We start from the raw sequence: 13994 nt of genomic DNA on the forward strand, positions 1-13994 counted from the left end.
TCAGGCAGCAAACATTGGCTCCCCTTTGCAGCCCAGCCTGGTTGCCCTGTTTTCCTGGGCAGGCAGCAATGGAGCTTTGCTCTGGCCCTTGCACCAGCACCATGTGTCCAGCCTGCACATCCCAGCTGCCGAGGGAAGGATGCGACCTTGCTCCTCTTTTCCATCCCCGTGCATGACACATTCCTGTGGGCTGCTTGCCTCAGCCATCCAATTTCTGGAACAGCAACCTCCTTGCAAAACTTGACCCCCCACCACGGCAACACGTCCAGAGCTTGGGAGAGCCTCTGGACCAGGGAGAGGAAGGCCAACACGCTTGTCTTCCTCTGTCCAGAAAAGGCGTCCAGAGTCGCTCCCGGAGGTCTGGCATGGAGCTGGCTGCATGGCATGGAAGGAGGCACGGCTCATCCCGGGGAGGAGGAAGGTGTGTCAGCAGAGCCCGCTCTGACGCTGACTGATGGTGTTCAATTACTTGCGGGACTGTCCTAAGGTTTCTTCTTTCTTTAATTATTCAAAAAGCAATTATTCAATTATTAAAAAAGCATAAAACAATAAAGAAGGACTGGGTTCTTTTCAGGAGGAGCAGTTTTCCAGCTGGCCACACCGCGGTAGCAATGTTATCACCACGGAAGTAGCGCTGGAAGGCAGAGAGGACTCTCCTGACCTCTACAGTCAAAATCCTCTCTAAAATCGAAATCGTCCACAAATTGTACTAATTTATATTTTTTTTTCTGCTGACATTTCTTGGGAAATCCAGAACTCTCCATGGTGAGAAGAGCCCAACAAAAATTCAGTTCTTCAGATCATCAAAAGCTGGTGCTGGTGGGGGGCGTAGGGACGAAGCTGCTTTCAGCTGAAATGGATCCATTTGCGGGAATTAAAGATGGGAGAAAGCCACAGGCACCTCGTAACCTTTACCTTGGGAACAGAGGCCTCGGGAAGCAACCCCCAGGGAAGGGACCCCGGGAAGGGACCCCCAGGGAAGGGACCCCTGGGATGGGACCCCCTGGGAAGGGACCCCGGGAAGGGACCCCTGGAGAAGGGACTGCTAGAGGAGGGATCCCCGGGATGGGACTGCTGGAGAAGGCATCCCTGGGAAGGGACCTCAGGGAAGGGACCCTCCAGGGAGCGGAGCCCGCGGCCCGACCAGCGGCTGCTCTGCAGGGTGCTGAGTGCCCGCATGGTGCCCGACCCTCCCAAGGGGTCCCACGGGTGGGTCCTGCCCACAGGAGAGGGCTGATGCCCACGGGACAGGGCTGATGGTGGCATCCTGCTCCCGTCAGCCCTGCCCTGGCTTTCCCCCGCTTTCTGCTGGCCAGGGCTTCCTTCTCCCTGGCCAAGCGCTCGTGTCGGAGGAGCCCTATTGATTTCCAGCGTGGGATTGTAGGTATTGATCGATGGCCGACACGGATCCTGCCCGGCTCTGTGCTGCAAGTGTCCTGTTGGTCACTGAGCTCGCTTGTGATGTTTGTGGGGAAAGGTTTCCTTTTCTTAATTTTAAGTGCCGTTCATCTTGGAACGGCAGTGGAAAGAAGGACAACGGCTCTTTTCTTGTTCAGCCTCAGAGGAGAAGGTAGGGACTTTGGTGGCACCGTACCAACCGCGGAACACCCTCGGTGTCACACAAGCTGGTCTGTAATTTTCACAGGCTGTTTTTTAATTTGGCTCTTCTAAGGCCTCGCTGCCCTTGCCAGGGGCTTGGCCCTCCTGATTAGTTAAGGACACGAAACATTTGCTGTTTGAAACTGGAAATAACGAGTGAGACGTTTTCCTGGGCTGGGATACTGGAGGCATTTTCAGAGTCCGAGGCTTTTAGAGGAAATACCATGAATGAAAAAAAATCCCAGGTATGTCTTTAGCTCCTAGATGCTCTGGAAAAGCCATTTGCTGATTCAGCTGATAAGGGGCCCAACAAAAGGGAAGTTGGACCTACCAGCCTTCCTCTGCCTTCCCTTCCTAATTTTACACATCGTCTGCTGAAAGGTGTCTGGATCATATCTGATGGGACAGCCAAGACATGGATGAGGTTTAGAAGGGTTTCTGGATTTCAGGGACAAAATGTAGCCCGAAGCCCAACCGAAAAACTCTTTTCTTCTGCTCCAGCACCAACAGGTAAAGGGTGCTGGTTCCCTTCTCTCCTGCTCAGCTTCACTGCTAAGCAGCGTTGCTGCTGCATGGTGCAGAAGGCATGGAAATGAGAACGTTGGAACAAAGGTTAGGACACTGAAACCACCGATAATCCACTGAGATGTATTGTTCCAGAGGGAACAATCTCAGTTCTCCCACGTGCCCATCTCAGTTCTCCCACGCATACTTATTCCCTTGACCAATGTTGAGTTCATGGCTGACTTGGAAGGGATTGGCTCGGTGGGTTTCCAGTTCAGTGGGCTGTGAAACATGGAATGATGTTTTTGGTGATCTCACACCTGAGTCGAACCAAGAGAAACTAGAAGCTTATCCTGGAAACTTAGCAAGTATTTGAAATCCATTGCTTAATGGAGAAACACTGGGTCACTTCTCTTTGTTGAGAGACCGTGTTTAACCCCAGCCAGGCTTTGCTGGCTAAGAGCTATTGTCTCACCAGGAAAACAGCCTGCAGGGCTCAATGGAAAGATATGATTCTGGAGGAATTACCAGCCACAGGCCAGCCTTCCAGCTGGCCCTGTCCTAGCTTCTGCTGGGTCCTCCATCTATTGGAAAAGCCTCTGTATTGCATAGTTTCAGATTAAAACCCAAAAGCTGATGGTTTATATAATGTAGCATTAAATCTTTATGCGGAAAATGAATTTACTTTGGTTCTTTATTCAGAAAGATTCAGTGTGAACATGTTAGTTTGAGAGAGTGGATTAACAGGTGGGCAAACAGTTTTGCTCTGGCTGGGAAGTTCTCTGCATAGACCACTACCAGCAAGCTAAAAAGGAACCGGCCCACATTCCTTCTTGCCTGTCTAGTCCCATCTAGAAGGAAGGCATCCCTCACTTCTGCAACAGATTCTGTGCCTGCATCATGATGGTGCTGGAAACAAGTCCTCCGGAGGAGCGATCACAGTGTTTGTTTAATGTGCAGAGGAACACCACGTAGTTCTCCATCTCAGTGCTCAGACAGGACGCGGGGTAAGAGCCTTTCGGTGGGTGGCTACTCGTGAGCACAAGTACTGATTTCATCCCAGCTGGAAAGATGAGTTAAGGACTGGGTCTCAGTAAGCTTTCCCTCCTCTCAGGGGAGACAAACTGGAATTTCCCAAAGTGGGTCACAACGTGTACATGCCCAAGTCACTATCCACAGGTGGCCACCCCCGCACGGACTATATGGACCACCTCTGGTGAGCCAGCTCCGAACAGGTGCCCGGGTGACCCGCGCAAAGCCGGGAGGGATGGTGTGGCACAGCCCCAGAATTGGCAGGGATCGCCTCGCAGCGGGCGCAGGATGCGGGTGTAGGACTGATGTAGGGTTCCTCACCTACCAATTGCCTTTCATTCGGAAAAGACATACAGGATTTAAGGGTCCTGGAACCACCCCTTGTACACCGAGAGGTGATGAAGACTTCCCAAGCGCTGGAGATACGGGAGGGTTTTACTGGGAAAGAAAAAAAATCCCTCTCTGCAGTTTTGCAGGCAGGGCTGTTTACAGTAACTGATAGGTTTTTCATCTGGCCAGCATGACTAACTAACCATGATCCGAAAAGTGCCCAGAAGAGCACTAAGAAAAGCACACATTTTGCAGCTGAACTTCCTCTTCTTCCTAGACTCAGCACTTCGGCATTCTGCACAGAAAAAAGCTTTAAAAAAATATCTAGGCAGAGTCCTTCTGGGGAGTGGGCGCCCAGATGTTACCCCAGGATCCTCATAGATTTCCACGAGATATTTTTTCTATTTGTGGTGGCCTTTCAGCTGCTCAGAAGGCATCAACCGTGAGCTGAAATTTAACCTGTGTACTAATCACTGCCACAGAAACACCTCCTGCCTCGTGGGCTCCGTTGGTATTAAAGCTTCTACTTTGACTTCAAGGGGTGGGAACTTTCCTGTCCTTGGAAATGAATAGTAAAGCACCAATGAAGAAAGGAATCAGATTTTCACCGGGACAAGTCCCTTATGAAAAAAAAAATGCTTGCTGTTCCCTCACAGGCTGCAGGCCAGCTGGGAACTATCTGACAGATTTTCCAGGTTTTCCACCATAGTGATGATGGTTTCTATTCTTTCTTCTGGAAGCACATGAGAGGCGTTGGATCGAAACTTCTTCAGGAGCGATTCTTTGCTCAGAGGCTTCCTCCAGTGCCCATAGAAAGTGTCACATTTGCCTGTCAGGACATCCCCGCTGTGCAGGAGCAGTGCCACCTCTCCGTACATCTTGTCGAAGTTGGCCATGTTATCTTCGGGGTGCTCCACCACCACTTTGTCCAGCAGCTCCCTCAGCTCCTGCCGATGGATGCTGCTCTCCGTGAAGGAGCTGAGGCCCACTTCACCATCCAACAGGGCAGCACAGGCATTGAACTGGAAGGAGTGTCTAGCCTGGTGTTCGGAGCTGGGGAAAGGCCGGTTGATGTACTTTGACACTGGGATCTTCAGCACAATGGTGCGGATCAAAGAGGGAGAGAAGGACCCTGCGTAGTTGATGAAGAGGTTCCGGACGGACAAGGCAGCATCCACCACCCAGTGCATCCCCAGGTGGGCTGGGAATCGCTTGAAGGCGATATCCTGCTTCTCCAAGAGGAACTCATGATGGTCACTTGGTGTGGACAGTGGTTTGGGTTGATAGACGCTGTAGAAAGCACTGAATCCAGAGCAACCAGGGATATCATCCAGAATTAAGGGGTTAGCCTCCATCCCTCGAGCTGCCAGCAGCGCTGCTTCGAAGCCCAGGCGGGTGGCATTGCCGACGTGCAGTGGCTTGGCTTGGGTGGCCGCGTTTGCCATGGGTGCCCCTGCAAGCGACGCAGCAATGCCCAACGCGTGCGCGCACTGTGCCATGCTGAGAGACAGCAGCTTTGCGGTGGCTGCAGCGCTGCCCAGGGTTCCGACCACCGAGGGAGGGTGGAACCTAAAGGGGAAACGGCAGATAGGAGCATCGCTGCCTGCTTGGCACAGGGAGCACCCAAACACCTACCAGACCTGTCTACGGGACTGGAAATGAACGGCCAAGTCGGCCAGTGGAAATCCCCCATGGCTCTGGTGCGGGTGGCATTCTCCTAACTCAAAATCTAGTCATCTGAAAACTAAATGTCTACTTGAAACTTCATTGGAGGCATCAGAGTGAGCTTAGCATCTCCAGAAATCTGGAGAAAGCTGGAGAGGGGCGTTTGGAAAGGGCGTGCAGTGACAGGACAAGGGGTTAATGGCTTTAAACTGAAAGAGGGGAGATTTTGGTGAGGTCTAAGGAAGAAACTGTTCACTCTGAGGGTGGTGAGGCACTGGCACAGGTTGCCCAGAGAAGCTGTGGCTGCCCCATCCCTGGAAGTGTTCAAGGCCAGGTTGGATGAGGCTTTGGGCAACCTGGTGTAGTGGAGGGTGTCCCTGCCCATGGCAGGGGGGTTGGAACTAGATGATTTTTAAAGTCCTGTCCAACCCAAACCATTCTATGAGCCTATGAAATCGATTTTTACTTTTCCCCGAGAGTAGGTGGTGTGGCTTGTGTCCATGCAGCCCCAGGCAAACAAGTGGCCTCATCCAACACGCCCAAGGGTAACAGCTCCTGGCTGATGCTATCCTTTGGACCACATCAGGGCGCTGCCTGGTGAATGGCAGTTGGCACAGGCCCTGAGGAAACCTGTTAACAGACTCACCAACCCTCTTCCTACCTGGTGACGAAAAGGACGTTTACCTTTTCGGAATGTCATGAGCCTCAGTGGAGAAATGCATGAGCCTTCCTTGCACTTCCAGGCCCACATTAAATGCCAGCAGGAAATCCATGCCATTGGGTTTGGTGCTGGGAGGTAGCATCTGGGAAGCTGCCAGAAGAGCGGGCAAAACAGCCCCTGACGGGTGAGTCGCAGGGTGCCAGGTATCATCGAAGTCCATGGAGTGAGTCTGCCAGAGAAATGGAGATAAGGACATGTTGGTGGCGGGGAGCTGGAAGCTGAGGGAGCTGGGGGTCCTTGCTGATAGTGCTGAAGCTGCAAGAATGGATGTAACAACATCCACCCACAGTAGTCCCCGTGGTGGCTGTTTGGTCCCTCCAAAAGCAGCGTGCAAAGCTGCAGAGGAGCCCATGACTTCTTGTCCCCCGTTAGCCCTCCCAGTCACCAGTCTGCCTCCTGTAATACTAACTAGTGTCTTTGAAGGCACCACCCAGCAGAGCTTCTCCTGGAAGAGCCTGCCTTACCGCAACTCCGTTGGTGAAGGCGGCCAGCGTCGGGGAGAGCTTCACGCCCGGCTTGCCATAGACAGAGCTCACGGCAACGGAAGAGTACAGCTCCTGCGAAGGCAGGGGAACTCAGGTGAGGACCTTGAGCCAGGCAGTGATGGCGTGATGCTAGAACACCCCCCTGCTGCAAGGTGGAAGTCCTACATCAGCCGTGAAACCCGGCCTTGGTTGTGGTGGTGATGTCAGGGTGGGCACCACGTAACTAGGCGGTGGCACGGGGCCGTTCCTACCCGGCAGTACTGCAGAGCGATGTCGAAGACGTGCGTCGTGCTGCCCACCAGGCCAACCCCAATGCTGTCGAGGATCATCCTCTTGCTTCTGCGACGGACGGTCTTGGACAAGTGCTCGGGTCGAACTCCATGGATGAAGGAGGCAAAGCTGCTGGTCACGGTCTCCTCCGGGGCACTCCTGGCCACCACTGCAGCACCGAGAGAGAGGGGAGGGGGTAAAGACACATGTGGGCCATGTGCCAACAGCTCACAGGTCTTCGCCCTCTGGTCTCACTGGATTTACTGAAGGGCAAAGGCAGCTGGAGAGCTCGATTTTGCGTGTTCTGCCGTAGCTGAGCTCAGCGTATCGGAGGATTCAGCCTGTGCTTCAGAAGGGGATTAAACCAGCAGATCTCCTGAGCTTGGTGTTTGAAGGAAAGTTTCTGCTGTCTCGGAAAACATCTTTGCTGGTCGGTGAGGAACAACACATGGAGCTTCGCATGGCAAAACCAGTGCCTGGGTTTATGACCTGTAAGGTAGAGCTGGGCAGACAGGACAAACTACGGGCACTTTTGGAGCTGGAAGTCACCGTTTCCAAATCACTGGAGGTGTTAAAATTCTGTGGAAAATATCCAGTTTGGGACCATCGTACTTTTTAAATTCAGTGATGAATTGCTTTGTTTTGACGAATTTATAATTCACAGAATTATGATTATTATGACCCATTATAATTTATAATGGCACTTTATAATGGCACATTAGAGTAGAAAAACTGTAAAATTCAATATAGCCACCATTGGCACGACTGCAAATCCATCCATCCACACACACACGTACAGAGGTATGTGGGGGGGTGCACGTGCACCCAGGTAGAAGATGGCATTAACATCCAAATGAAAATAATCACATGAAAAACTCAAGCTGAGCGAAGCAAGAAAATAAAAATACTTTGCTTCAACATCCTACAGGAAACCTCATCAACATCAGCGGGTAGAGACGACAGCTCATTTTTTTAGACAGAAAATATCCCCATTAGAAAAACGACCGTTCCCTAATTTCACTGGTGTGTATTCATCCCTAAATGTCATGGCTACTGACTCACAGTTTGCTCGCCGGTGCATTTGGACTCACCTACGGCCTGAGAGTCTAAAAACTCGTTGTAAACACAGCTGAGAATATCATCACTGCTCTGACTCACGGAAAGAAAATCCACCCCTCGCAGCGGCTCTACGAAGCAGATTGCTATAGGAATCCCAAACACTCAGCACTTCGGAAACCTTCTGCTGACAAAAAAAAAAAAATCTGTGTCCTCCTGGGATGCTCCGTGAGCATCTTCGATATGGCACAAACGGAAGCAGAGGAGGAGGAAAGGGTGAAGTCAAAGGAGGTTGGAGAGGCTGGAGGAAAATCTGCTCCGATCGCACTGCACCCAGAAAATCTCCGTTGCTTCCTCCCCGAAATCAAACGCTCTTTGTCACTGACAGTGATATTTTTTCACCCCTCAGTTAAAAGTGTTTCGTGACGCCGGTGTTTTTGTCCTGGTACGGCAGCACTTAATAATGACAAATAAAAAAAGACTCAGTCTAATAAGGTCATCCAGGAGCAAATAGGTCTGCGTGGATTATTCATAGATTCATAGATTCATAGATTTCTAGGTTGGAAAAGACCTTAGAGATCATCGAGTCCAACCGTCCCTAATCCCCATTAAACCATATCCCTAAGCAGTTCATCCACCCTATTCTTAAACACATCCAGGGATGGGGACTCAACCACCTCCCTGGGCAGCCTATTCCAGTGGCTGACAACCCTTTCAGAGAAGAAATACTTCCTAACATCCAACCTGAATCATTCCTCTTGTTCTCAAGTGCTCCCGGACACGCATTGCAGTTACTGTGTCAATAACACCTTTTAAAACAAGTTCACAGACAAACTTGGAACAGACCCGGCTGCTCACGGCAAAGTTCTGCTGAATTTGCCGTCGGCGAGCGGCTGCGGGCACGCGGTGCTGGGGAAGGCGGCACGCCGGCTGCGAGGCACCGGGGGCGATCCCGAACCACCAGTGTCATAACGAAGCCAGGACAACTGGGGGAGTCAAGGACCCGAGCGATCTGATGGCAGCTGCAATTTGAATATCTTCCATTCACGGTCAAAGTGTAAGAATTTGGAAAGTCTGGTTCTAAATCAGTTAAATTTCTGGTTCAGGGCAGGGCTGACAATCAACATTTTTCCTATTTGTTACTTTTCTCCTTTACCTTTAGCAACCGAGGGCACCAATCCCCACCACCCCCCCCAGAAGCACACTTTGTTTCCCAGGAATTTGAGCGGTTTATCCCAGTGCGCTTAGCCCAGCACTTTTTTTTTTTAAAGTAATAACATGATTATTTCAGGATGCTCTTTAAGAAAAAGGACAGGGAACAGTGTTCTGCAGAGAGATACGCACCGTGAGCCGCGGTTTTGTGAACTTGCCGGGAGCTTGCCAAGAACTTCTGAGATTTCTAGAGTAAAGACAGAGAAAGGGCGTTTGTCATCTAAGCTGCTTGAACCTTTCCAGAGCCGTTTGACTGGTTATGCCTCTAACACGGCATTGTAAGGCACTCACAGATCAAACGAGCGGATAAAACTACATCTTTAAAGGAGAGAAAAAAAAATAAAAAATTTTCCAAAGCTCAGTCCAGCAGAAGTGCCAGGAACAGCCAGGGAAATACAGCGGTGCGGTGGAAGGGGCAGCAGAGCCTTTGCAGACCTACCATGAAATCCTCCTACGGCTGTGAGCGGGACCGGCTCCGGGTGGACGAGAGGAGAGGAAAAAAAACCACCCAGCACGTCCCAACAACAACAACCCCCCCGCCGCGGCACCGCGCAAAACACGCCTGGGAGACGTAAAAAGCAACGGGCATGGAAGGAGCAGGTTAGTAACGATGAGTGAAGCGCCTGTGAAAACCATCTGATTTTGTCAGTGTTGGGGCAGGTTCCCGTTTCATGTCGCGACAGTTTGGACCGGTCGAGGAACCGCCCGGAAAACGAACATCACCTCCTTCAAACGAAAAAGGAAAGATTGGAGATGAATAAGCTTCATGCACGAAACAGAAGTTACCTGCAAGGTGAAGTAGACCATGCTGGTGGCTGTTGCCACTGCTGACCGCCCGGCTCTGCGCGGCTCTACTCGAGGGATGGGAGAGGAGAGGTGTCTGCCCGAAAGGTGCTTTGGTGTCGGGGTTTATATATGCTTCCGAAAGGCAATTTGCTTTTTTGTTGTTTTTTTTTTTTTTTTTTTGCAACTGAATTTCAAGTGTGATGACATCAGCCTCCGGGGACGGAGAGGGTGGGGGGAATAGATGAGGAGGGGTGGTTTTCTTCTCTCTGCTGAACAGAAGGGAAACCCCCCTGGTTTCAGGAAATTAAAAAAAAAAATAAGATTTAGGACAATAACCGGCAAAGTTCAAGGAAACTCCTGCCTCCCGAATGCTGCAGGTGCCAATGGGTGAAGCAACCAGCCACAGGCTCCTCCTACAGAGGAGGACTATAAAACTGGTACTTACCAGGAAATGAGAGGGACAAGAGCATCCTCCCATTGAGCCGAAGTGTCACCCAACCAGGTAATCCAAGGGAGAAGCGTGCCATCGGCGTTTTTCTTCCATGCTTTTCTTGAATACCTGCAGTGTTTTGTCGTCGGGCTGAATCTTTCCGTAGCTCTCCTCCTTCCGAGTGCTCAGCTCCGCGGTGTTGCCTGCCATGTGCTGCTGGGGCATTGCAATGTTGCTGCAGACATGAACTCCGGAGCTTCCAGGAGGCAAATAAATGGACTGGAGGGGAAACGCCGTGGCTCTTTGCTGTCTCCAGTAGTGAAACCTGGGGACATTTAACATGCCGCACGTTATTTTGTACAGGGTAACAGCCTGGTGTGATACATCTTGCACTTAAACCCAGGATTTTCTACTAAATAGAAAGCTCCCTTGATCACTGGGAGCACAGCAGAGCATCTCGGGCAGCTTCGTGCTGGTTTTCACTAGGGGAGGGTCAGGGTTGTGATATTTGTTCCAGCTGTGTAGCGTTGTTGTGCACCATGAATCTTGCTGCTTGCTTATCTGTAAAGAATTTCATTGACTTCTCTCAACGTGTCTATCTTGAGAGGCACGGTATTTTCCGGGAGCTGGACAAACATTCGTTATCATTAATAAGGTGGGATGGAGAACTCATTGCAAAATGCCACAGGGGAATAAGCGTCTGCAAATTTAACATTTTGCTATTTCTATGTGTGTCCCATGGCATGCTAAGCCTAAGCCTTGCTCCAGCCTCCTGTGGAGGCGATGTCCACACTGGCGTATTGCCATCGATATCAGCCAAGGTGAAGAAGCCCAGGCAGCAGATGTCAGGGCAAAGCAGATGCGCACGGTGATGTCAAAGCCCGGGTACAACACAAGGTGGAAAGGGGGTGCAGAAGGAAATTACCTTTTCCGGAGGGGGTGAAGGGAAGTTATTGTGAGCAAGGTGGCAAGTGAAGGACAAGGTGTCCAGAGGCTAGAGCCCAGCTGGCACGCTGGCCATGGTGGGCATGGCTCAGAGGTCATGCCAAAGGGAGAAGAGCCAGGATGGAGGGAGGACCTCACAAGCCATTCCTGCTAACCCCAGGCTGAAGATTGTCAGGGGCAAGCAGGAAGAGGAAAGAAGACAGAGGAGGTTGGATGAGCGAGGGGGTGGCTTTGGCTTTGCCTTCGCTGCATGGGGGGGGTTATGCAATGGAAGGGTCACCCCGAGCTGTCCCATCCGGTCAGTGGAAGCCAGCTCTCTGAAAGGCCTGGCAGAGCCCCAGGTCTCCAGGTGCCTCCCCACCGTGGGGAGGTCTCCATCCTCGTGGTTTCCGGGACAGTGGCTGTGCTGGCTGGTACCCCATGTGTACGGAGAGCTGCTCGCCCACGCACGGTAGGAAGGGAGTTCCCGTTTGCTCCTCTGCCTCCGCACCGCCCCGCATCGCCTGCGTGATCTCTACCCGAAGAGCGGCTTTGCATCGGTCCCAGCTGCGGACACCCAGCTTGCAGACTTTGGTGCAAAGAAAAGACTTGGTGGGAGACGCCTCCTCGCTGGGTCACCCCATCAGTTTCCTGCAGCAGATGCAGAGAAAAGGGTCCTTACAAAGTGCCAGAGGCAGCAGCTCTACAAAGCAGATAGAGACAGCAGCGATGGGTGGTTCTGTCCTAGGGACAGGCAAGGCTTGGGCATATCTTGGCCAGAAAACACCTCTGAGTGTTGCCATGCAGACCCTGGTTTCTCCAGGTCTTGGTGCAGCCCACAGCGTGACTAGTGCTGCTACCCCTGAGACAACAACAGGGGGGGATTAATTATCTCACGTGCCCTTATGTTGCACGAAACAGAGGGAGGAGGAAATGCAAAAATGCTGAAATTGTCTTGGGATGGGGACCACCAGTTTGTGTTTGCAGTGGGTGGGGGGATGCTGTGGGTAGGTCTGCAGCGGTTTCCAGCCCCAAAACCTTCTCCTCCCAAGGCAAGCCCCTTCATCCTCCTCCTTTTCCATGTCTTGGTCTGAATCCTCTCGCATCCTTTCCCTTTACACCTCCGTAGCCCAATACGGCGTATTCTGGTATTTCTTTCTATTTCTGGTGTTTCTTTTCCCCCTTTTCCGATGTCCTGTGAAGGGTTGCACTGCACGCAGTGGGGACCAGCCCTGGTAGCTGTGTCTTTACATCCTTCCCAAAACCAAGCCGTATGTCGCAGGCTCTAAAACCGGTAGCACGGATAGTTACGCAGGAACCGCCAACCAAGTGAGCCTTGGCAAGTTGAAAACCACTTCTGTGAGCCAAGCGGCCACCTGGCCAGCCCATCTTCCTCCAGAAAACCCATCTCATCCTCTTCCAGCTACCAACTCAAAGCAGGGGCTTGTTGCAGCGTGCCTAGAAAGCCACTGTCCGAGCTATGTCAGAGCGAAACATCTGGAGGAACTTAATATTGTGGCACACCTCCAAGTATAACCATTTAAACCAAACTGCTTATTTATAGCTGAATGTCATTTTAAAAAATAAATTAGAAAAAGACAACGTCATGGACTCCACAGGTAGCTGCTCAGCTCTTCCTAAGAGTGGATCGTTTCTTGGGGCCTCCTGCAAGTCAGTAGGTTATAGAGATGGTTGATGCTAAAAGAGAGCGTTCCTCCCGCAGAACTGTGACTCGGTGCATCTCTCCTGCTGAACCAAAAAACCAAACCTTTAGCAGGACCAAATAATTAAATGAATCGTCTCCAAAGGTTTGCTTGAAAGTTTTTATCCTTTCCACATTTTGTAAGTGTTTAACTTGCTGAGTCAGTTCAGAGCTGTTGGGAGTCAATTTATCCTTCATTCTTCATTTTGGTGAAAATTACATCCTTTAGGATAAACACAGAGAAGGAAAACGTGAGGGTTTTAATGGAACAGAATGGTCCAGAGGCCACTGATGTTTGCAAAACACATGTGTCTGCCCAGGAGTACTGTGTGTTTAAGAGCAGACGTTGGGATTTAGGTTCATTAATATTCACAAAAGTGTTTCTTCTTCGGGTGGTGCTCCATCACTCTTCCTCGCTCCCCATATCACTAGTAGTGCCGCGTGCTTTCCTTTCCTTCCCTTCCAAAAGGCTTTTTGGAATGGCTGAGAACAGAATACATCACCTTCTCCCTTTCCAGCTCCTTTAGGTCATAAAATGTTCTAAAAATACCAAAATAACAAAGACGTCGCTGTTTTATTTTCATCTTTGTTTCCTAACAAAAACCTCCAGAGAGCAAACTCCAGCTCATGGTACCCAGGAGCGCGGAGGAATGGAAGTGTGGGGGCTGCCTGCAAATAGACGAGTTCATGGTAGAAATATGAAGGGTTTGAAAATAGACTATTTAGTCACCAGGGTTTCAAGAAAGGGATGGAGCTGGAAAATTCCATCTGGAAGGGAGACTGTGTATGTGTGCGTCGCGCTTGCCTGTTTGTCTGTAACAGTGGATAAGAAATGTCCTGGAATGGCTCAAAAATACCTTGTGGGTTCCATCTGAATGTTTGTTCGTTTGTGTTGGGCTATTCATGCCTCTCCATCTCCAGCAGCCTGGAGAAGAGGGGGCAGGATCCATCACCACCACCTGCAGCGCTTTGGGGCACCTAAACATGTTTTTGCCAGAAACCCTTGTAGCTTAAATAGGTTGTGTGTGTTTTTTCTGGATAGGACTCTGGAAAGTAGGCACCTACAGCTCTGCTTTGAATCGAGCCTTTGTCTGGAGCGACGAGTGGGGAGGCACCATGGAAACACCTGAGCCTGTCACCAGTTTCTCCCTCCTTGGAGCGGGGGCATGGCTCTGAAGGCTGGCTGAGGGCCCGAGCCAAAGCAGCGCTGGTCTAGACGCCGACGACGGTGAGGTTGTGGGGGCGACCGCCGACGCTCTTGTTTTGTCTGGAAGGGCC

At 51.1% G+C, this 13994-nt stretch overlaps 1 protein-coding gene across 1 annotated transcript; it reads right to left on the minus strand.

Moving 5' to 3' along the window:
* Nucleotides 1–4115: 4115 nt before the first annotated feature.
* Nucleotides 4116–9681, minus strand: LOC104370068 (cis-aconitate decarboxylase). The gene is made up of 6 exons (XM_086619786.1): nt 9661–9681; nt 9007–9061; nt 6588–6775; nt 6316–6408; nt 5815–6020; nt 4116–5034 (listed from the first exon to the last, which is right to left on the minus strand). Exons 1-6 carry the CDS (start codon nt 9679–9681, stop codon nt 4116–4118), a joined length of 1482 nt encoding a protein of 493 aa, XP_086475912.1.
* Nucleotides 9682–13994: the final 4313 nt, after the last annotated feature.

Source organism: Tauraco erythrolophus, chromosome 13 (assembly GCF_009769465.1).
Source record: "Tauraco erythrolophus isolate bTauEry1 chromosome 13, bTauEry1.pri, whole genome shotgun sequence".
NCBI lineage: Eukaryota > Metazoa > Chordata > Aves > Musophagiformes > Musophagidae > Tauraco > Tauraco erythrolophus.

What these genes read in the sequence shown, in the direction of transcription:
- LOC104370068 (XM_086619786.1), bottom strand. Translation starts at nt 9,681, where the DNA reads ATGGTCTACTTCACCTTGCAG. An exon ending in CCTTCACCAACGGAGTTGCG is followed by an intron (nt 6,021 to 6,315) that starts GTAAGGCAGGCT and finishes TTTCTCTGGCAG; the next exon opens with ACTCACTCCATGGACTTCGA. An exon ending in GCTCATGACATTCCGAAAAG is followed by an intron (nt 5,035 to 5,814) that starts GTAAACGTCCTT and finishes TTTCCCCTTTAG; the next exon opens with GTTCCACCCTCCCTCGGTGG.